The sequence below is a fragment of the Desmodus rotundus genome, chromosome 1, assembly GCF_022682495.2.
Source record: "Desmodus rotundus isolate HL8 chromosome 1, HLdesRot8A.1, whole genome shotgun sequence".
Classification (NCBI taxonomy): domain Eukaryota; kingdom Metazoa; phylum Chordata; class Mammalia; order Chiroptera; family Phyllostomidae; genus Desmodus; species Desmodus rotundus.
In genome coordinates this window covers 91,566,141-91,590,070 of record NC_071387.1, presented here as the reverse complement: position 1 = coordinate 91,590,070, position 23,930 = coordinate 91,566,141, and the positions used below count along the sequence as shown (strand labels likewise).

The window sequence follows — 23,930 nt, the reverse complement described above, 5'->3', positions numbered from 1 at the left end:
TCATTACTATTTTCCTCACAGCAATGATCACAATCAGCAAGGCTGTTATTTATTTATTTGTGGGCTTGTTTGTTTTCCTATCGCCTGGCTGCCACATCAGAGTCTGGTGCAAGAACCTCAACTGTCCTTTTCTCCAGGGCCTCACACAGTATACGCTACACCATAAGAACTCAATAAACAGATGTTGAATCAGCCCTGGCCAGGAATCTCAGTTTGATTAGAGAGTTGTCCTGATATGCCAAGGTTGTGTGTTCGATCCCTGGTCGGGGTACATACAAGAAGCAACCAATGAATGCATAAATAAGTAGAAGAACAAATTGATGTTTCTCTCTCTTTTTCTCAAATCAATAAATTAAAAGTTTTAAAAATAGATGTCAAATCAGTGACTCAGTGAAAACCTGGCTGTGCCCCAGGCTAGCTGTGTGTCTCTGCACAATTGAACTCCTTGAGCTCAGTTCCAAACCTGAAAAAAAATGACAATACCATTGGGGTGTTTTCAGCAAAACAATGAAATAAGGTAGGTAAACTCCTTAGCTGTCTACATGGTAACTATATAGTTCTCAGGAAGCACTAGCATGAATCTAAAAGCACTTTTATAGAGGCAGGTGTTGAGTTGCCAAGATGAGATTTTGTAGGATTGAAGTCTATTCAATTTGGAGTCAAATCAGACAAATCAAGCAGCTGATTTTTATTTTTTATTTTATTTATTTTTTGCCAGTACACAGGATTGGTCTTTTTTTTTTTTTAAACAGGACCTAATTCACTCTAACTATTCCTGACAGCATCATTTGTTACTGTGTCTCATGGTTCTGGGGATTGACTGGAATTTGTTATATGGTTTTTGTCCAGGGTGCATCCTGGTTGCAGTTGGATGGTGGCTGGGGTGAGAGTCATCTCAAAGGCTTTCTCACTTACACATCATTTGTTGTTGATGCTGGCTGTGGGCTGGGACCTGCACAGAGCTGCTCAGAGCGGGCACCTACATTTGACCTCTATGTGGCCTGGGATTGCTCACAGCATGGCAGCTGGTCCCACAAGTGACTAAGTCTCAGGACATGGGGCCGGCAGGAAGCCCACTGCGTTTTTCTAACCTAGCGTGGGAATCACAAGGCCTTACTTCCACCACAATCAGTTCATTAGAAGCTGGCCCATATTCAAGTGGAGGTGAATTCATTTCTACCTTTTGATGGCTTGTGCATGTGGAGCCTTGATGCATGACCCAACAATTAGTGTTGGAGGGAACAGGTTTTTATTTACAGGGGTGGGACCTCGGTGGGGCTGAGAGCACTTCTGCTCAGAGCCCTGTTCTCCCGTGAGACCCAGCACTTCCCTTGCTCCCCACCAGGCTATAAGCCCAAACCAAGCCCAACAGTTCCTTATATCCTTATCTATTCTTGAGCCAGTTGCACAAACAGTTCTCCATCACCTCTGGAAAGTACCTTCGTGGGTTTCAAAGTCACCATCCTCTCACAGCAGCTCTCTCCTTCAGGGTCTGGGGTATGTCATCCTCAGCTTCCATTTAATAGTCCAGGAAAACATGTGCCATGTTGCACTGGATCATGGTGAAGTCTGGGAAGGCACAAGTCCCAAGAGAGTGACCTCTCCATATGTCTCCTAGAGAAGTAGAAGTCTACAGTCTCTGATCACAGTTCAGCATTCCAGGCATCTCCCAGCAATCCATGCTTGGTTAGGCAGATTCCCGCACAGCTTCATCAGCTTTGCCAGATCCCCACACAGCTCCATCCACTCTCTCCTTACACCCTTTTTCTCCTGCACGACTGCTATTCCATTACAGATTGTATGCCTGCTTCCCTCCTACACCAGGCCACATGGTCCAATCCTCAGAGGAGCAAACATAGATCCTACAGGCAGCATGGCAGAATCTCTCCTGGCTCACAGCTCTTTCCTCATGGCTACGTCTTCCTTCTCTCTCCTCACAGCCGAACTTTGTGTTTGCCTCTTGCTTCAGCTCACATGGTTCCTATCTCACTACAGACCTCATGGTGGGACAAATCCCCTTCTTTTTCAAGACCACCCTTATTTTAAATGCTGGCCCAGAACTTTCTGTGTGACCTCATATCTGGCCCTTTTTACAATGGGCTAGTATTGCCAGTTGCTCCATATCTTTACCTTCATTCATCTGCCATCTTTAGTCAGGGCAAGAGTGACTCAGTGATGCAGGGGCCTCCACCTACCCTGGCTATGTCATGAGTCAGGACACATTCTGAAAGTCACCTTTTGCCAAGTGTGGTAGCACAGCTTATTATATCACCTTTTGTTATGCAAAATATGTTAAATGCTGTATCATCTCATTTCCCCATCCCCCAACCATGGGTTGTGAGGACTTTGGGGACCCCTTGCTCTGTACCCTGTTATAATGGGACAGATGTCAAAACATTTGTGGACATATTTAAGACCACCAAACTAATCACATTGAGAGAAGACTGATAATTCTTTAATAATTAGCAAAAATGGATAGGGTTTTCTAATGGCTCAGAACATTCATGTCAGCTCATTAATGCTTTCTTTTTCTCTCTTGCTAGGCATTAAAGTACGGTGATTAAATTAGAGTGCTGGGTTTATAGACATCAGGCTCAAATTCATGCTCTGTCTCCTATTAGCATTGTGACTCTAGGTAAATTTGCTAATCTCTCCTGGTCCCTTCTCTGTAAAGTGGGTGTGGTGAAAGTATAATCCACAGTGAGTGGGACATGGGAGGAGTCACTATACAGTGATAACTACTGTAAGCCCCACGTGCTCCTCACAAATACTTTACTGTTGCAAACGCTCCAACATGACATGAGAAATGCTCCTTTCCTAAGAGAGCAAATGTGGGGGACACCTTGCCTTCACCTGAGTCACCTTCAGAATTTGAGTTCCACTCTCTTCATAGCTCATACAGCTCTGAAGTGAGCCCCTCTAAAGGCTGAATTTCAGGCTGCTGGGGTGGGTGGCTATGGCAACAACCCCACTGCAGCTGATGAGTGGCCAGGGACTAGAATCTGTCAGTGCGGGTGCAAACACTCTCCCTGGAAAAGCTGCTTGAAGGCATAAACTCGGGAGGGGGAAGGTTAAAAATAAAGAGTGGTCATGTGTGGCTTAAAAATGATGGAGAGCCTGGATTCAAAGGCCTTTTGATTCTCTTGCTTTGGAAGGGGCAATGTGTTGAGGCTGGGGTATCAGGGACCTTGCTGGCCCTAGAACCCTAACTCATGGGAGAACCCAGAATTGGCAACTGCATCTCCTGATGCACAGCTGTGATCTCATCATCTGAAGCATTCATGTTTCAATTGTTTGCCAGGGTTTGTGAACCAGCAGGCCTTGTCCTTGTTTTCTTTGCCCCCCAAAGAGATTTTAAATTTTAAACTTTGAATGTTTTTGAATTGGGCACTTGCTTTCCAGTTATCCCCAAGGCACCCTATTATGTGCGACCAGCCCGCTCATTTACATCAAATATTTTCTTATGGTTCCAACAGATATTCTAGTTTGGTTTTCATCCACTGACTTCAGCTTTTCCTGCTCTTCCAATGCTAGTAAAACTTATATGTATTATGCACCACATGGTGTTCTAGAACTGCTCGGTATTAATCAGCTACAACCTCAATTGCTATCCTGGAAAGCCGGCAAAGGAGATAACTCCACTCCATAGAGAAAGCAACTAAGGATCAGAGAGGTTAGCCAATTTACCCAAAATGACACGGTTTGTGAAAATGACAGAGCTGATATTGGAATTCAGGCAGTAGCAGTTAGGTGGTTTTTAGTTGTAAGTGACAGGAAATCCACTTTAAATTGTTTTATTCCAAGAAAACAAAAGGATGGTGATTGAATGGCTCCAATAAGGTATGTCTGGGTCCAGGAGCTCAAACTCTTCTCTCTCAGCCTCTGGTTTCCTCTATATTTTCAGACCAGCTGTATGCTTGTGGAGGCAAGATGGCTTCTAGCATCTCCTAAGCCAACAACCTACCCTCTCACCAACCCCAGTGAAAAAGAGAGAGCTTTTATTTCCCAATAGTTTTTTTTTAATGCCCAGGACATGATGACCTTGGTAAGAATGAAATCACATGATTTCCTCAGAACCAATCATATGACTAGAGGTATTAGCTGATGGCTTATGCTGGGGTTGTTCCCCCAAAAGGGGAAATGTCCACTGCACATGCTAGCAGAGAAATTTATTGCCTTTCTCATTGGCTGTAGAGGTCTTGAGCTCCTTCATTAAGAGTGAATAGAGAAGCAGATTAAGGTCTAGATGAATCTGTCCTTATAATATTAGCATCCAGAAGAAAGTGACTCTACAATCTGACCTTTTAGAAACATTGGTTGTTATTGTCCCAGAATCCATTCCTTTTTCATCTTTTTAAAATCACACCTTCATTTTTCTTTCACCCATCACAATGAAGTCCAAGGGGACTGTCTCTTATCTCTACACTACTCCAGGGGTGACCATATGACCCAGGCTTAGTAAATCTGATATTGATTTCCATGGCTAAGTTAATTAAGTTAGAGATGGATATTTAGGCCAAACCAGTAAACCTTAGTTCCATAACTTTTATTGGAACTACTGGAATGTCAGGGGGCTTTAACACAGCCCCCCGGTCCACCATGGATGAAGAATAAGACTACCAAGACATGATTTGCTTGGGGAGGAGAGGTGGCCGATCTCTCAAAGGAGAAGGGCCCAGAGCCTTTCTCTCCATGGGCTTTTATTAGGTTCATTCGCACAGGAATACAGATAAAGCTCATCAATCATTGTTAGCCAGTAAGGGTTAAACAATACATGATTTACAGAGAACTTTGAGGGCTTATTCTGAGTTACAGCCAATTAGTTAGAGGGCCATAAAACTTTAGGCGCCAGACTCATCTCAGGTCTGGACCCTTATCTTTTAAGCTGAGGGTACAAATTAAATAGGTTTCACAGGATTATATGCATTTTTTCTTAGGCCTGATTCCCCAGGGAATCCGCCCCTCCCAGCACAGGACGGCATTGCCCTCTGTTATTGCTTCAGGCTTAAGTCAGGCAAGGGAAGTAAGGCAGCAAAGAGATGAGGAGACTTCTTGCATACAGAATGAGGACTCAGGCTATTTCAAAGCTGAGGGGAGAGGGTCCATCACCCCCTTTTTCCACAGCCCCCCGAGTCCTTCCCTGCGAGTTTATTCCTGATGACCAGAGCCTGTCTTAGGTTGATCCTCCCTTGAGGATTCTTACCCGTCATTGGCTAACTGGCCAAGCTCAGGGCCAGGCAGAGTGAAGTGGGCAGGGGTGGCACACCTGCCAGGGAGATAAGCTTTGTCTCCTTAGTGGCTTATGGTCCCAACTCTGACTCAGCCTTAACCATGGGGGGTTACAGCCTCTGAAACCAGGCAGGGCAGTTCCCAACACTGGAAAAAATACATTCTCCTTTCACTGGTATTACTGAGCTCTGGAGATAGCAGTTGGTGCTTCTGGGGCCACCAAGACAATGAACCCATGGAGAAAATTAGATGGAGGTAGAGAGGGACAGCTTTCTGATATTGTATGACTCTCTGGATCCACTTATACCTGAAGCCAGACAACCCAGACCCTTTTAGTTACTGAAACAAATAAATACTTTGTTTTCCTTTTAATTACTCCAGTTTGAGGTGGGTTTTGCCACTTGTAAACTTAAGAGGGTCCAACATCCACTTTTAATACCCAAGCAGGTGTTGAGTTCCAGAAGGGAACACAGCAGAAGGCTACTTCTCACACTTATCCAAAGGGAAGAGGGGGGCACATGGTCCTCTTGTTTCAGGGAGCAGGGTGCCTGAGGTGGGGCCTGTGGAGTGTCAAAGGGACAGCACTAGTAAGGCTCCATCCTAAACCTTGACCCTTCAGGCACTGCCTGGGCACGTGGACTTCTCTTTGCAGCTACCTGAGAGTTATTCCACAGCCGATTAGCAATTAGTCCCTGTTCCCATTTATTCCACCTCCCTAGCAGAAGCCATTCTGTAAGAAACAATCTCCTGAACATTTTAATATGGGTCTTAAACACGCAGGCTATAGGGTCCAATTAGACCTGCATTCAAGCCCTTACTTGACTGCTTACCAGCTGTGTGACCTTATTCAAGTTACTTGACATCTCTGAAACTCAGTTTTCTCATCTATAAAATGGGTTTCACAATAATACCCAGCTCCTACAGCTTATATGAGATTAACATGAACTTAAAACTGATGGGAACCTATTCTTAACTCAGTAAAAGCTACCTATTGTCATCATTATAAAGCGGACTGCATTTTCTCCAAAATGTTCAGTTCTGTCTGCAACTGAATGTGCATTCTCTCCCTTTGCCATGTTCTTTCTTGATCATGAGCATTTTACAATGCTATTTGACATTATCAATCCGTTTATAAGTGAAGTGTAGTAGTTAGGAGCATAGACTTGGAAACTGGACTGTCTGGGTTAAAATCCTTTCTCTATTCATGCTTATGTAGACTTGAGCCAATGGCATCATCTTTCTGTGACTCAGTTTCCACATAAAATGGAGACAATCAAATAGTATCTATCTCATTAGGATTAAGTAAAACCCCTTATTAGGATAGAGTATTTAGAATAGTGATTGGCACACAGTAAGTGCTCTGTAAGGGTTTGCCATCATCTATGTGTTTAAGGCATGTCAACTACAAATATGTACCAGTGGCCAAGGACTGACCTCTGATGCTTATACAAGCAACTCTGTGTATGTGACAAGGCTTCACTAAGTTCTTAGTGCTTTGGTCTTCTCATGGTCCTGCTAATTCCCATATCACTCAGCAATGCACTCCCTTATAAATATGCATTTTGGTGACAGCTCTAACCATGCCAACATTTTGTGTGGGTTTTTTAAAAATTTTATATGATTCATAAAAAATTTGTAAAGGCAGTCTACATTAAAACCTGTCTCTAACACCTGCTGTTTTGTCTTGGGCAAGTTATTTAACCTCTGAGCTTCACTTTCTTCTGCTATAAAAAAGCATAAGTAAAAAGTGCCCATCTTATAGGGTTGTTGTGAGGATTGAGTAATTGTTGTAAAGCCCTAGGATAGGGCTTGATAAATTGTAAGTACTAATTTACTATATTAGAAATAGTAATGTCCAGTTAATAAGTTCTAAAAATGGAAAGCCTCCTAAATACGCTTAGAATTCTCTTGAAAGAGCTGAAAATGTATGCCTATTGATCATGTACATTAGAGTTTTCAAGCTTGTGGTCTGCCTAACGTACGTACCAAATGGATATATTTTATTTGCATGCCTAGAGTTTCAAAAAAAATTATAATTAGTGGCCCATATTTTAAAATCAGGACATTTCACATAAAATTTTAGATTTCCAGCCTTTCTTGGGGAATGGAAAATATGGCATTGCTAGGCTGCATTCTTGCAGGTTGTCTCTTGGAGAGGATGTCACAGTGGCTACTCACTTTAGAAAGGTACTCTCTGGGTCAAGAACTCTTGACTTATAACACTTTGTTTTTTCACTCCCAGAATGCTTCATGCATTTGCCTTACCTGCCTGGCTCTGCTAACAACGAAAATAATAGCCAATACATTTACAAAACATACTATATTCCAGACACTGCCTCATTCAATCTCCATAACAGTCCTAAGGGAGAAGTGTTATTATTGTTCCCTCCCATCTTAAAGATGGGAAGATATAGCTAAGTAATTTTCCAAAGATGTGCAGCTGGTATGTGGGAGAGCTGGGAGGTGAAAACTCTGGATCCAGAGTCTGGGTTCTCACCACTCTGCCATACTCTTGAGTAACCACTTTATTCTAATCTAGCTAAGGTTTTCTGCAACTGTATCAATGAAACAGGAAAATGTTCCAGGGTGCCAGTACTCAGTTCTCTTGGTCATATTGGTCAGGAGGTCTTAGTTATGCATACCTAGGGTCATGATTTAAGTAATTAGGTGCCTAATTTCCCCATTGCCCTCAGCATCACTAGACTAATCTCTGATACTCAAGGACAGTCCTACTTATAATATAAACTCCTGCTGGGAGGCATTGAACTTGGAGTAAGAGGTTCCACCTCCCCTCATGCCCCCTGAGTCACAGAGCATGGAGGGCAAAACCCATCCCCAGAAGTTGGTACATTCTGCTTACCCTGTGCAACCACAAACACAACCCTCCCTAGATAGCTGTATTCACTTTCCAAACATGCTGAGAATGAAATCAAGGTGTCATACCCCTACACTGGTACAGCGCACCTTTTTAATTTTTTTAATTGGTGTCTCTTTTTGATAAACACAAAAATCTCACCATGCCCAGGAAGTTTCAATAAGCCTCCATCTCAGAGCCTGTGGTTAATGATTTGAAATTCCTGTTTTCTACACAGCCCTTCTAGCAAGATTTGGTCCAGTTTTCCTTCTTGAAGTCTGTGCCATAAAAAAAGACATCATATTTCCTTTTTTTTTCTTTTTGGCTATAAAGTTTTCTGATAATATTTAAGATGTTGTTTCAAAATACAACTTGCCTTTTACTCCAAATCTGGAAGAATCACTAATCTGTAAGTGATGCTTATGGATTTTTAAGAGAATGTGTGTGCCCAAATGGTGGCTTTTGAGATAATGCCTGACAACTGCTACCAAATGATTAACATTTGAAAATAAATTCACAAAACACAGAACAGATGTCTCTGGGTTTTGTCCATTCTCTGTAGCTTTCCACCACTCTCTGCAGCATCAGACAGCAGTTCAAGCCAACCCCAGGTGGGTGTATTGTAAGGAAGTGGCTATCTGTCCCCAAGCTTGAACCATACAAAGCAACAGCTGTCTTCAGGGACTCCACAGGAAGGCTGCACCCACAAAGGGGGCCTTTCCTCCTAATTCCAGCTGGTGGGGACAACACCACTAGATGAAGTGTTTAAAGGCTCCAGAATCCCTAGCTGTCAGAGTGGCCTTATTTTTTTCTCATCTTGTTTTCTGGGATGATTGGGAGACAGATTCCATCCCTGATTACACTTGCTTGGTGGCACCCCCTCAACAGAAGTCTTGTTTCCAGAATTAAACTTTGGTCAATTTATGCATAGTTTGGTCAGGCTCTAGGCTATGATCTGGTCCACACCGGGTATGTTAGTTTCTTGGTGACACTACAACAAATGACCACAAACAAGATGGCTTAAATGACAGAAATTTATCCCCTCAGTTCTTAAGGCCAGATGGCAAAAATCAAGATGTCAGCAGGGCCAGGATCCCTCTGGAGGGTCTAGTGGAGAGTTCATTCTTTACCTCTTCTAGTTCCTGGCAGCTGTCAGTATTCCTTGGCTTGTGGCCACATCCCCCAATGCTTACCATTCTCTTCACACCACCTTCTCCTCTGTGTGTGTGTTACCTCTCTCTGTCTCTCTCTTATAAGGATACTTGTGATGGCATTTAGGCCCTACCCTGGTACTCCAGGGTCATCTCTTTATCTCACGATCCTTAATTTAATTACATATGCAAAGATACTTTCCTCAAATGAGGTGACTTTTATAAATTCCAGGGTTAGGACTTGATGTCTGTGGTGGCCATTCTTCCACTTACCCTACCAAGTTTTCCTCACCACTGCTGAAGCCCTCATCCTATCCTACCTCTACTCACTTTTAGTCCAGGCCTGTTCCCTTCAGAAAAGGCACACAGACTCAGGTCTCTAAAGAGACTGATGCTGGAACAGTTTTTCAAACCGGTCACCTTCCTTTTCTACATCTTTCCTCTCATCTCTACGAAGATGAAGATGGTCAAGGTCAATTGCACCCATTTTCCTTTTGCACTGTTGCAATGGCCTCCATTAATCTTCCTGCTCTTCCCCTTCCCCTTACAAATGGTGTTGTCTAAGGTTAATCAGAGTATATCAATCCTTAATGTCTAAAGTCTCTATAGAGAGACAGACTAAAGGTTCTCCAAAGGTGTCCACATCCTAATCACTGAAACCCGTGAATATGAGTTACCTTTCATGGCAAAGTGGGACTTTGCAATATGTTAAGAATAATGAGCTGGGGAGACTTTCCTGGATTATCTAGGTGGACCCAGTGTGATCACAAGAGAGGCAGGAGGGTCATAGATAAAAAAGATGTTACTACGTAAGCAGAAGTCAGAGTGATGTGCTTTGAAGACGATGTGGTGAGAAGGCCATGAGCCAAGGAATGTAGCCCCTGTAGAAGCTGGAAAAGGCAAGGAGGCTCCCCTAGAGCTTCCAGGAGGAACCAGCTCTGCAGACTCTAGTCTGATGAAAGTGATTTTGGATTTCTGGCCACCAGAACTGTAAGAGAATAAATTTGTGTTGTTTTAAGCCACAAAGCTTGTGGTCATTTGTTACAGCAGCAATAGGAAATTAATAGTGTCCAATGGATTTTTATTGAATTTAGGACAAACTTCATACCAAGGCCTAGAAATGCCTTCAAGATCTGGCCCTGACTTACTCCCTGGTCTCTCATTCACCACTTTGCCCAGTGCTTACCATTCTCTGGTGACATGGGCTCTTTTTAAACCTTCTGCAGGCCAGGCCTCATGCTCTGGCCATTGATGTCCCCTCTGGAATGCTTTACTCTGGCTCCTTTCACTGAGTTCAAATTATCACCTTCTCAAAGAGGTCTTCCTTGAGCATTTGGGATAAATATCAGACAACCCAACCATCTTTATGTCTGCCAGTTTCTATCCCACTACCTGCTTTGTTTTCTTCATGACACAATTGCCATCTATTATACAATCAATGCTATTTACTATATTTAATACGGTTCCCTCCAGAACATCAGCTGCATGAGAACAATGACCAGGTTTTGTTCCCCACCTGGAACTATCATTGGTCCTAAAGAGAGGTCTGTTGAATGAACGAATGAAATATATTCATTCTTATTCATGTCTAATGATTTCCCTCTACAGTCATGGGCTGCCAGACATAGTTTCTGCCTTTGTTATGTAATAACAAGAAAATCACTCTCAAGTCCAGGTTTGAGCTAGGAAATAATAGAGGATGGGTTCTGCTTGTTGCTTTCTCCTTCTCCCGGGCTCTGTTCACTTACAACTACTAGAATTTCGTGAGGATGACCTTGGAGCCAAGTACTCTCAGGGGCTCCTCAGCTGAAGTTGCTGCAGGTCCTTTTGGCTTTTTTCTATTTCACTAGGGAAGAGATGGGAATCTGATGCTGCTCACGTTTTAGGGGCTCAAGGAAACTCCTCTGTTTTGAGACTAGGGACCTTTAAATCTTATGGGCTTAATAAGTGCTGATTTTTGTTCTGTTCATGAGGCACCTGAGTCTTTTGATGCAAGAAAAAATTATTTCCATTGAATAAATGGCATTAATCTGACCACCCTCACCAGCTCAGAAATTCTGGGTCATAGGAGGAGTGATAGTAGTGTCTCCTCCCCATCCAATCCCACTTGATCTGGTAGGTCAACATTGGCCACCTTCATAGGACACAGTGGTAAGACCCACCTTCCTCTCCCATACTCCTTCCCATATCATGTCTCTTGGAGAAAGCTCTCTACTCCTGTGTGGTAGACAGCTTCGGACATGGCTCCCAATAGTCTCTGACTTGCCCACTTATATCCTTGTGTAATTCCTTCTCTTTAAGTGTGGGATGAATCTAGTGACTTGTTTGTAATAAACAGAATACAGTGAAAATGATATAATGTCACTTCTGTGTTTTGTTTAAAAAAGAATGGAACTTCTACCTTACTGATATTCTCACTGTATTGCTGTCCTAGCATGTGCACTTTGATGAAGCAAGCCACCGTTTTGGAAAGGCCCACATGGCAAGGAGCTGAGGGCAGCCTCCAGTCATTGCTGGCGAGGAACTGAGGCTCTGAGTGGCATGATTCACAAGGGATGGAGTCCAGCCAACAACCATATGAGCGAACTTAGAAGTGAAGTATTCCCTAGGTGCACCTTCAGATGAGACCACAACCCTTGATAACACATCAACTACAGCTTATGAGGGACCCTGGAGCAGAGGACCCAGCTAAACTGCACCTGGATTCCCAACCTAAAGAAACTCTGAGGGAATACATGTATCTTGTTTGGGGGTAATTTGTTAAGAGATCAATAACCAACCCACCTTAGAGATAGACAGTCAAATCTTCAAATAGTAACCAACTCTTCATTTGCTAGGCATTGTCCTCTATGTATTTATTTCCCTCTTAGATCTTGTGAGAAAGAGTGACTGGTTGAAAACAGAATTGAATGTTCTCGCATCTCTTGTCCAAACATCATTTTAATCTCACCCTGAATCTGGCCTAATTTGGGCAGGCCACACATCAGGGAGAAGAGCATTTATGGGACAAAATCCATAGTGGAGAGTGCAGTTCAGTCACTGAGCCAAGACCCTAGTGTTCAAACCTCTAATGTTTTGGGAAATTAGGATTCACTTTGGGAGCCAGCATCACTTGTCTAGGAAGTGATGAGCAATAGAATCTCATGTGGGTCAAAGCAATTTAACCTCAAAACCAGTAAAGACACACAGGGTCTGAGATACTTGACTTTAAGCTTTTAGATTTGGTTCCCATTTTTCTTGCTTTACAATCCTCCCTGACTTCTCCAGCACATTATGTGAGGTCAGAAAAAGAACCAGGGCAGGAACAACACCTGAAGATTTAAGAATCTTGTTTTCATTGGTTTGAAAACCTTTCAAGTTGACTCTGGTTATCCAACTGACAAGCCTGAACTCTGGCACTGAGTCTTTGTGTGTTGTGATTGAAGAGACAAGGGAGAAGACTAACTTCTGGTGATTCATGTGGCCTGACCATGGGGAAGATCAGGAAGTTCCTGGCAATTTCTTTACTACCTGTCTTATTTCTTTGATGTCCCTTAAGTTCATGAACAGTTCCATTGATGAACTGTGCCATAGATACAAAATTGGCCACACATTTTTTGTGGCCAATTTTGTGGCCTGTGCCCTTTTGCCTTTGCAATATGTATCTATAGTGCTTCCCATCCCAAAGAGGAATCTATCCACCCCTTGAATTTGGCTTATGGGAAAGCAGCAAACATGACATAAGCAGAGGCTTGAAAAGTGCTTGTGCACTGGGGTTTGCTTCCCATTACTGCTCTTTGCAGTCCTTAAAAACCACCATATGGAGAAGTCTACGTTCTAGCTGGAACACACAGAGCATTTTGGGCAAAAACAAGCGCTCCTAACTGAACTTCCCCTAGACCAGTCAGTATGTCAAATACCACACATGCAAGTGAGGCCATCGTAGACCATTTAGTCACCAGCTGACCTTCTAGCTGACAGAAAATATAGCAAGTCCATCAGAGAGAAGCTGGGATGTCCAGACCAGAAAAACCACCATTGTGACTTAAATAAATGGTTATTTAATTTAATTTTATTTAATAAATGGTTATTTTAAAAGATGCTACGTGTTGGGGTGTTTTGTCACTCAGCATTAGATAATTTGATGTAGACTTGTATCATGTGTTTGTTTCTACCAACTCATCGTGGTGAATTTTAGGTCCCTGAAGGCAGGGACTATAACTCATCAGTTCAAATCTATGCCCTTGCCTTTGGTGGTGAGCTTGGCAATGAAACAATGGGGACCTCTGTGGACCAAGTACAATGCCAAGTGAGTCAGTCCTTTAATTGATTCTCAGCATTGGTCTGTCTCTCTACCTCTCTAAGGAATCTTTGGGGCAACCCAAAATTCCCATCTGCAGAGAGTACACCATTGTGTTTTCCTTCCTAAGCATATGTCCCCTTGTTCCAAGAAGTTTCCAATTTTTATTTGGAGAGCTCTCTGTTGCCCATTCTCCATTCATGTGGTTTTAGGTGGCACTCTACCCAGCGGTCCAAAAGACAGTCTCTAAACTGACAACCAGAGCATCGCTCTTCCCTCCCCCTGGAATTCACACCTTGTGTAATCCCTTCCCCTTTAGTATCTGCTGGATTTCTTAACTTGCTTCTAAAGAACAGAAAACAGCAACATGATGGGGTATCACTTCTAAGATTGGGTTACTTCTGCGATTATTGGCCTCTGGATTAGGTACTCTCTCTTGAATCATTCACACCCAGGGGAGCCAGTGGCCATGGCCAGAGGCACCCTGTGGAGATGCCTATTTGTCAAAGAACTGCGGCTGCCAAAGACCTTGGAAGTGAGCCTTGACGTAAATCCCATCTCCCCTGCGTTGACCCTGCATTTGTGACTGCAATCCTGGCCAACAGCTTGACAGCACCCTCATAACAGGCTTTGAACCAGCTAAACCACATCCAGTTTCCTGCCTATACACTGAGAGGTAATAAATATCTGCTTCAAAATGTTTGGGAGCAATTTGTAACACAGCACTAGATATCTAATACAACTTAGGTCTGGCCAATCAAGGTTCCTCCCCAATCAAAGTAAAGTGGAGAAGTTTTACAGGATATAATCCCAGGGAGATGAGAGGCTGGGAAAGACTACAGGTAGTCTTTTGTCCCTGCGAATGGAAAGCCTGGTACTGTCTTGTTGTCTCTATCTCCCCAGCACCCACAGCTATGTCTGGCTCAGAGCAGGTGCTCCATATTTATGAAATGAAACATAGGTTTATACCCAGCAAAGGAAGAAAATACGAGGGCCTGGTATGAAATGGGGAGCAACCAGAAGCAGCATAGCAACCTCTTCTGTAATATTATCTTAAATGGAACATGTCAGCAAACATCGTTAGAAATCCATGTATTTTTCTTATCTAAATGTGATGCATAGAACACAGTTTCTTCTTTAAGTTGCTTTATTCAATTTTAATTGGAAGAGTTTCTAAAATTCTGCAGAGTACACAAGGATCAATAGATCCATTGTCTCACCAATGCCCATTTATAGGGCGTCTTCCAAGGAGATGAATAAACTATGTGGAGTCATAACATACTTGGTGTGTCAGGTTTGTTCTTTTCTGCTACCCACCAGCATTGGCAGCTCCAAAAGCATGTGCTATAGGTTGGATTACTATAAGCATGACTTCATTCAGAGAAGAAGATATGAGGCTGATACCCAGTGATGCAGTAATGTGCCACTCTGATCTCAGGGATCCTTTTCATGTCAACAGCATTCAGAAGAGACCTCCCTTATTTTGCCCTTCTCTTCTGGCCTTCTTGGACAAAAAGAAGAGGACATATGCCCGTTTTTGCAGATGCTGAATTAGGAGAAAATAGTAAAAGGTACGTAGTTTTACAAACACTGACATCCTAATAGACCACAGAAAAGTGATGTTTCTATACTGACATCAGCCTCCTTGCTGAGTTTTATCATGGCTGGAATGAAATTTTTGTTATCTTCTTCATGTTTGAGGGTTTAATACACACAAACCACACTGACTGGAGGACTGAGCAGATAGTCTGATTATGGGCACAGGAAAAGGTCATGAAGCTTGTCACTCACAAATGTCTCAACCTCAGATAGCTACAGCATCCAAATAAGTGGAATAAAAGTGTGGACAATAAGGCATGGTGGAGACTGGTAAAATGAGAGCACACATTGCTCTTTTTTTTTTTTAATCCTCACTGGAGAATACGTTTATTGATTTTAGAGAGGAAGGGTTGGTGGGGGAGAGAGAGAAAGAGAGAGAGAGAGAAACATTAAAGTGAGAGAGAAACATTGATTGGTTTCCTCTCGTATGAACCCCAACCAGGGATCCACCTGGGATGGATCAGGGATTGAACCACAACCTAGTTATGTTCCCTGACCAGGGATTGAACCTGCAACCTTTTTGTTATATGCTCCAACCAACACAGCCACCCAGCCAGGGCAAGCACACATTACCCTGAAAGGAGAGAGCCATGATTCAATTCTGTCAAGTTACCTTCTGATATTTTTTCAAGTGAATCTAAGAGCCCAGAGATTTAAATAAAATATCCTGTTTTAAAAAATGTTGACAATGACTTCAATTAAATAAAATTTTGTGCATGCAAAACCAAGCTCATCTTCTGACCACATCAGCCTATGGCTCTCCAGTTTGTAACTTCTGTAGCAGAGTCTATTAAAAGCAGACATGTTAACAAAAGAGTTTGCATATATTTACTCAGTTTAATCATATCAATTCTTAAACAAAAAAATTCCTCTGAGAGACAATAGGTCACAGTAACTGCAAAGCTTACTCACAATGTTTAAAAATACCAGTCATGCTTAGCATTCAAAGATATTGTAGAATAACTGTAAAAACTTTTACCAGGAACATCAGCTTCTGACTTTAAAAATTACAAATACTGAAGCATTTTGGTATCAGACAGTAGTTTTGATAGCATCTGTTCATTCAATGAGTTTCTGGAAGTTCGGGAAATTGTTCCTCTATACTTGGATAAAGCGCTTACTCTAAACTAAACATTTTTCAAATGTAGAAAACAAACTAGCAAGCTACACATACGAAGAAAAGCCCTCTAGGACAAGCTCTCCACATGTGGAATGCCAGCATGTGCACCATGAATCCTGGAAGACTAGAATCAATACATATACTTGGCCTGAAGTCTTACCCTCCAGGCTCAGCAAAGGAGTGTGCATTTACCTACACGTTAATGACAAACTCTGGGTTAGTATACGAGAAGCCAGCAAATTCATTTTGGTCCAAGTTCATGATGAAGAGTTTGTCAGTAGGCGTGAGTTCCACAGGCTGTCTGGTGAACTCTTTGTCGAAGTTGGAGGTGTCTCGCTTGTCTCTCTGCCAAATGGAAAGCAAACATTAACACAGCATAAGAAGAAGGAAGCAGGACCGAGACACACCAGTCATCGGGAAGCTGATGAACTCTCATGGGCAGAGTCAGCAGTAGCCCCACGCTGACAGTTAGAGCAGCTGCATTGCACATGCTATGCGCCCCCTCCCCCCAGCTTTCACTTCATATCCTATGTTGGCTTCAGGAGAGAAAACTTGGTGGAAATTTCCTAAGAAAGGAAATCAGACATTGAATTTATCTATGGACTGTCATAAAGTGGGGTGTGTGTTTTGTTTTCTTTGGCTTTCAAATGAAATGAGTTGGACACTACTTCTCACAATGTATAATGTCATAGAGTTAGTCATTGGGTAAAGTATCCCAAAGAAAAACCACCCAAAAGTGATCCCTGTGGCTTGGATAATCCTTTCTTTAATAAGGGGAATAGGGTAAACTACTCAGCTCCCCCCAAACCAGAGTGGCATGTGGGGATATAGGATCACTGCTTAATGAAAGGAGCTGACCACTGACACCCTACATTCCCTGGTGCAATCTAGGCTTTCACAGGATGCTCAGAAATGCACCCACAGACTAGACGGTGGGTCTTCATCAGCCCAAGGGTCTCTCGAAGGATGTCTATAGCATGTATCTTGTGAACAAACTATAAGGAACAAAATCCAAAGTTTAAAATCAGATCTGCAAGGGCAGCCTTACAACAAACAAACAAACAAAAATTCTATTCTCCTAGTTATTCTGGTATCCTTCCAGGTCTCCCCTGGTAACACGGAACCCATGCGCTCTTCCCTGCCTCTGGGCTTCCAGTAGAGGGTTCTTTCCCCTCAGCCCCGGTTTGGAAAGCCCTTCCCATTTGTCTTGCTGGTGATGACTCAGGTTTCAAAGAGCCACATGGTCCAAATAGGAATTGCCATTGTGGACTTTGTCCTGTGGGTAGATCCTCATAGAAAATACCCCTGAATTTTACCCTAGAAGTTGGGACAGAACGGGCCTCTCTGTGGGGACAATTCCTTTCTGAGTTGCCACACGAGAACAGTGGCACTCATCCAAGGAGAGTTATTAGTTGCACTGACCTCCTATTAATTTCCCAAGGAGGTCATTGTGATTAGGGTCCTATTGTTAGAAGAGGAGCAGGTTAATAAGAGGTCTAAGAAATGAAAAAAAGTCTTGCATCCTGGCAGATAATTAGCCATGGCTAACATGGACTATGTTTAGGTTTTTTGGTTTTCCTTACTTAAGTTTTTTATTCTCCCCTAGTTTTAATTCTTTTGGAAAATCTCAGGCTATCTCATATAGAAGCACCAGGTAGTGTCAAGCCAGGGGCAGCGTGCTGGAAGGAAAGTATTTCCCTGAGGGCCAGAAAGGGATCTGAGTGATACCCTCAAAAGGTGAGACTCAGGACTTAGAACTAAACTGTAAAACCAGGCCCCTCTCTCCATACACGTATCTGTCTCTGCTCAAGCCTTGATGATTCTATGTTCTGTTTAAGCATGGGGACAGTGCCTTTGGTCTTCTGGAAGGAAACCCACCTCAGCAACTGTCCTGCCTCTTCTTCCCTGCTCATCACACTATAGGATTTTCCCAGAAATCAGTTTAACAGGACACTGCTATGCCTTCTCCTTCAGCTCAAACTGTGGCCTACAGAGAAAGTGGAACCCTTAATATCTTGGAGGACTTTTTCTTTCTTACAAGAAGCCTTCCCTGAGTAACCCAGAGGCTAATTATCTCTAAATCACAGCAGGCTTTCAAAGACTTGTTTAATGCCTTCCCTCCTGGACTGTATCTTTACGGCTCCCCATGTGCTCCTGGCACCCAGCACAGGCCTGGCACATAGTTGGTGTTCAATAAATGATAGCTGGGTGAATGAATGGAGGGTAGAATACATGCATAATGGCAAAAATAAATTAAAATATTTCTTCCTGAACAAATGTGCAAAGTATTCCACCTTGCCTGGTATGACTCAGTGGAACTGAGTGCCAGACTGCGAACCAAAGGGTCATGGGTTCGATTCCCAGTCATGGCACATTCCTGGATTGCAGGCCAGGTCCCCAGTAGGGGGCGCGTGAGAGGCAACCACACATTGACATTTCTCTCCCTCTCCTTCTCCTTCCCTTCACCTCTCTCTAAAAATAAATAAATAAAATCTTTAAAAAAACACAAAGTTACAAAGTATTCTGCAGAAATTATCTATGTTGAAAGCTCTGTTTCTCCATTTACCCTGCACTTGAAATGTTGATGGAAAAGGAAACTGCAGGAATTCTGACTAATGATCCCTTACTAGAAGGCTTCCCTGCCAACCTCAGTAAGGTGTGTTAGGGCAACAGCAACTTTGGCTTCAGTTCTATTTCTGAAAACTATCAAACTTTTGGAAAATAATGGCAGCAATTTGGGAAATGCAGAGCACAGTGTGTATGAGGTCTGTCCGGAAAAGTCCAGCCATTGTTACTATAACAAGAACAGTTTGTGCAACATCGATGTAACCTGGCAGCCAAGGTGAGTGGACTGGAATGCGCATGTGTAAACAATGACAACTTCACTATACTAGTCAGTGGGGGTGGTAGACGCTGTTGAGTGAGCATGTGTACTGGGTGGTCATCCCATTCAAAATGACTGAGTAGAGCAATGAATCTACATCAAATTTTGCATTGAGCTTGCACATTCCTCTGGGAAAACAATTCAGATAATTCAGAAGGCTGTAGCCATGGGGAACTGGTGATTGGCAGCTTCATCATGATGACATGCCCACTCATGCATCACACCTCGTGCAGAGATTTTTGGCAAAACAACAAATCACCCAGGTGGCTCAGCCCCTCTTAAACCCTTTTTGGTGCTCTGCAACTTCTGGCCTTTCCCAAACCTAATATCACCTTTGAAAGGGAAGAGATTTCAGAGCATAGGTCAGATTCAGGAAAATATGATGGAGCAGCTGACAGTGATTGGGAGAACTGTGTGAGGTCCCAAGGTGCCTATTCTGAAGGGGACTGAGGCATCATTGTCCTGTGTACAATGTTTCCTGTATCTTGTATCTTCTTCAATAAATGTCTCTATTTTTCAGAGTACATGGCTGAATACCTTCTGGACAGGCCTCAAATGTACAGTATATTCTTCCTATCTGTCAGCTTCCTATGTATTTACTACATTGGTCTGTAAAGTTGTCTCAGGTCATTTGTCAATCACCCAATGTTTCTTCATGGTGTTTACCTTCCTGAGAGCATATCTGAGGAAAGGCCTGGTAACCTAACAACCAGTTGAAGGACTTCAACTAACATGCCTGTTGGTGGGCATGGTCCAGAGATGCCAGCAATTGAGCAGGGAGAGTCTTGCACTGAGTGTCAGGAAACCTGGGTTTGCAGCCCAGCTGCTAACCGTGGGCAAGTCACTTCCTCTCTCCAGATGCCAGTTTCTCCAGCAGTTAAGTGGGGGGGGGGGGGTTCTGCCCCAGTGCCCTTCCTTCTCTAACTGCCTAAGCTTATCATCTGGAAATTCAAGTTTTATTTACTTAAGGTCTGGATGGCTACCACAAGGGCTATCTAGATGGTCCCAAAGCCTGCAGTGGGAAGAAGCAAGAGGGCAGAAAGGATTGAATGGCAGGCAATCCAAATTGTGGTTTTCTTAAAGATGAGAAGTTTTACTTCAAGGACACTTGTCAAGTTTTTTAAGTTCCCTAAATAATCCCTTAGAAGCCCTGGAGCTTCTAGAAATCACTCAACTTGTGACAAGAATTCTCTTTAGGCCTGAGAATAGCAGGAGGTTGGAGTCAAGGATGGGGAACCACTTGCTGTCCTTACTGTCCTTGACTGTTTAGACGGAAATGAGATTTCTCCCACCAAAGGCTTTTCTTGGACTTCTGGGAGCTTATAAAGATGCTTGCTAGAAAGAGTATTTAGTCCAAGCTGGGAGGAGTAGTGATTTTGTTAAGAAAATCAAGAGCCCTGGCCATGCTCCTAGTTGGCTCCTGAATGCGGGCTGTGGGCTCTGATATCACTGGAGGTCCCTGGTTATCCCACCCCACCTTATTACAGGCCACCAGGAGTCCTTGAATGGTCCACAGCCTCTGCCTCTCTGACTGGCTGAACACTGGGGCTAAGATTAAGCTCTGGGTTTGGTCCTTTCTGTCTCAAAGCCTCAAGAGGCCCCATTTTGTAGTCCTGGTTGACATTTTTCAAAGAGAGCCATTTTCCTTGAAATAGCATTTCTTCTTCTCCTGTTTTTAATATCGTATCTCAGTGCTAGAAGAAAAATGGCACATAACACATATCCAGATACAAATGAACATTTCCACAAACATCTTGCAAAACCACATCAAAGAGAAGAATACAACTGTCTGTTTCCAGAAATGGTGTCTTTCTCAGAGCACTTAGTTAGCTTTCCAAAGTCAACAACAAACTTAAGACTAGCCCCATCCACTCAGGCATGGGTCCACTAGGCTCCAGAGCAGTCTTCTTTGTAAATCAGTTGGTCATTGTGATTAGTAACATTTGGACATTTATTTCAGAGCATGTGTAACAAAGTGAATATTTTCTTTTGCATATGAACAACAGAAATAAAACCCCAAAGCAAATAAAGTTTGAAATGTAATGTAAAATTATAGTCCTTTGGGACCTTGCTAGAGTGACCATGTCCTTTCAGGAAGTGGTGCCAAATGCCTTTCCAAGTAGTTTGGGGATGAAGGTGATCAGGGACATACAGGATCAGAAATGAAGCACTGAGGCAGCACCCAAGCTGGTTGCCTTTTGACCTTTTGAGGTGCTTTTAGTTCAAAACTATCTAAAAGCATAGTTTTGGAATTTTAAAAGGGCTTAGATAATCTTCTTAACTTTGAGTTAAAAAAATAACAAATAAATTTTTATTTTTAGCACATTCTTTTCAAAGCTTATGGTGCCTCCAATCCAGGCAGAATGGAGGAATTCCCTCTAAGTCAAAGCAACCATATGCTTGGATAGCAGCCAAGCTCCAGGTCCAGAAGTGGAAGAACACTGCTAGCATCTGATGAGCCACTCATTGGGTAGGAAGAATCTAGATTGGATGGTTGGAGTTGGAGAATGCATAAAAATGGCAGTGCTGAAACAAAGGAAAAGAAAGCAGGCATTTTCTGTCCCCGCTGGCTCTAGTTAGCTGACATGCCAGAGAAAATTAATTGTAAGAGGACTTAGATAATGTGTTAATTATGCAGCAGCATTTTCAGCATGACATCTGCATAATTCCATCTCATAGAGATGCTCCAAACTACCTGAGAACATTTGGGTTCTGGAAGTTCTGGAACATGGTCACTCTAGTCTCATCAGCAAATAAACATGGATGCAACTTCGCAATGAAAAAAAAAAATGTCACCACAGTAACCGTAGAGCTTGAATGACAGAAATGAAGGACGGAGATCTACACATCTACTTAGCTCTTGACTTCAGGTTTTAAAAATTCAGAGTTAACAAAGGAAAATCCTTCGAATTCTGATTGGTCAATATTCCTGATGACTTCCTGGTCGGGAGGTGTTAGGACTGGTGGATGACGGGTGAAAAATCGGTCGAAGTTTTCAGCATTTCGCCCACACTATGAGAGGGGAAGAAAAGAACTTGTGGTGGGTGGAAACAAAACACAACAGAACCAAACAAAATTGGGTGTGGTTTTCTCCATCCCTTCCCTTTCACTACCTCAGAGAGGTTGTTTCAATGACCAGACATGAGAGCAACATAAAATGCAAAATTTTTGTGACCTTTAGTACATGACCTTGGGCTCCCGACCTTCAGTTTCTGTAGCTCCTGAGCTGCCCCTGGTGTCCACTAGGCAGTCAGGAGCTATATGGCAAAAGCATGAGATGGGGGGCTGGTGGCATATGTCAGGTTTCCCTCCTAGTCCTACCCCCAGGAGTCAGCCAAGCTTGTCTGTTGAAAGAGATGGAATTAAGGCACCTAAGATGTTTTATGTGGCAAAGATGCAAAGTAATGACCCTTATACATCATCTGGGAGATCCCAATATTTAGGAGCAGGTCTGTCAAAGTGCTGTCTGCTGACTCTCAATCAGGAACAATTGACATTTTCTAGCTCAGCAGATACAGAAGTTCACAAACTCTAGTCAACAAAGAAAGATCCCTGGACCTGGGTTTGGCACCTGCGATGCCTGGGCACCAATGGGGCTCTGAGCAGCTGGATAAGTTACTGGTCTTTAATTATAAGGTACCAGAAGGTAAGTGGCCATTCTCTCTGCAAACAGGCAGGAGGGGAATGGGATGGAATACAAAGCAGAGCTTGGTCAGCCAGTCAGGCTCCAGAGGGAAAACTGCTACCGCTATCATCCATCCTGTGGTCCTGCTATAGGAAAGGTCCTACTCTGAGGCAGTTACAACACGTGTGTGTGCATGTGAGTGCACACACATGCACTTGCTAGTTCCCACGTAGTTAGAAGGGACAAGTAACAAATTTGACGCTCTTTGTTCTTTAGCAGAAAAGCCCATTTGCCTTCTAAGTGTTTCAAACAGTGTCTGCAGGAGGCAACCACAACTTAGTACTACAGTAGTAGGAGTGTAATTATAACAGCTAACATTTATTATGCATTTGCTCTATGCTGGGGGGCCTAGAATTCTCTTTATATGCAGTATCTTATTTAATCTTCCCAATGACCCTAAGAAGTTGGTTTTGTTATCATCCTATGGGATAGATGAAGAAACTGAGGCCAGGAAGATTACATCGTTTGTTCAAGGTCACAAAGCTAATGAGCAGCAGAGCTGCACTGAGGCCTAGGTCAGCTTACCATCAAAGCCCAAATGACGGCTCCATTGTACAATAATGATTGACAGGTTGGTAAGTTATTGAGTAATGGGGTGGGTGCACCTGGGAGGGGAGGGAGGAGAAATCAGGGATGAGGATGATGAGGTCTCTAGTTTGAGTGAGACAAAGAAAATGGGAGAATTCAGAAAGATGGCTATTTCTGTTTGGACATTATGACTCTGAGGGGCCAGTGAGATGCTAGGAGATGACCTGAAGGAGTTAGAAGTACAGGTTCTGGACCTTGGGAGAGAGGTCTTAAAATGTTTTTTTAAAAGACAGAATATGATTGCTTCCAGTACTTGGCTATTGTGAGGAGAGGGGATTACAGGAACTACTATAAAGGACACATGGACAAAATCAAGGGGGAGGGGGGAGGGAGGTGGGTTCAGCTGGGGTGGAGTGGAGGGATGGAGAGAAAAGGCATACTACTGTAACTGAATAACAATAAAATTTTTTTTTAAAAGACAGAATATGAAAGGTGCAAAAGAGATAATAATAATAAAGTATTGTTACCACCGAAAAATCTCCAAGAGGTCAAGCAGGGAAGTCACTGAGAATTCACCACTGCATTTGGCAACTGGAAGGAG

General features: G+C 43.0%; 1 protein-coding gene across 5 annotated transcripts in view; it reads right to left on the bottom strand.

Moving 5' to 3' along the window:
- Positions 1-15,929: 15,929 nt before the first annotated feature.
- The window catches only part of PRKCB (protein kinase C beta), a 348,138-nt gene continuing 340,137 nt past the window's right edge, over positions 15,930-23,930 (bottom strand). For 3 of the 5 annotated variants that reach the window (XM_045195451.2, XM_053926155.1, XM_045195449.2), the window contains one exon: positions 15,930-22,128. In XM_045195451.2, coding sequence (XP_045051386.2) covers positions 21,970-22,128 — 159 coding nt within the window. In that variant the 3' untranslated portion in view covers positions 15,930-21,969. The remainder of the gene's footprint in view (positions 22,129-23,930) is intronic. The other 2 variants (XM_053926150.1, XM_053926157.1) reach the window with 1 other exon arrangement.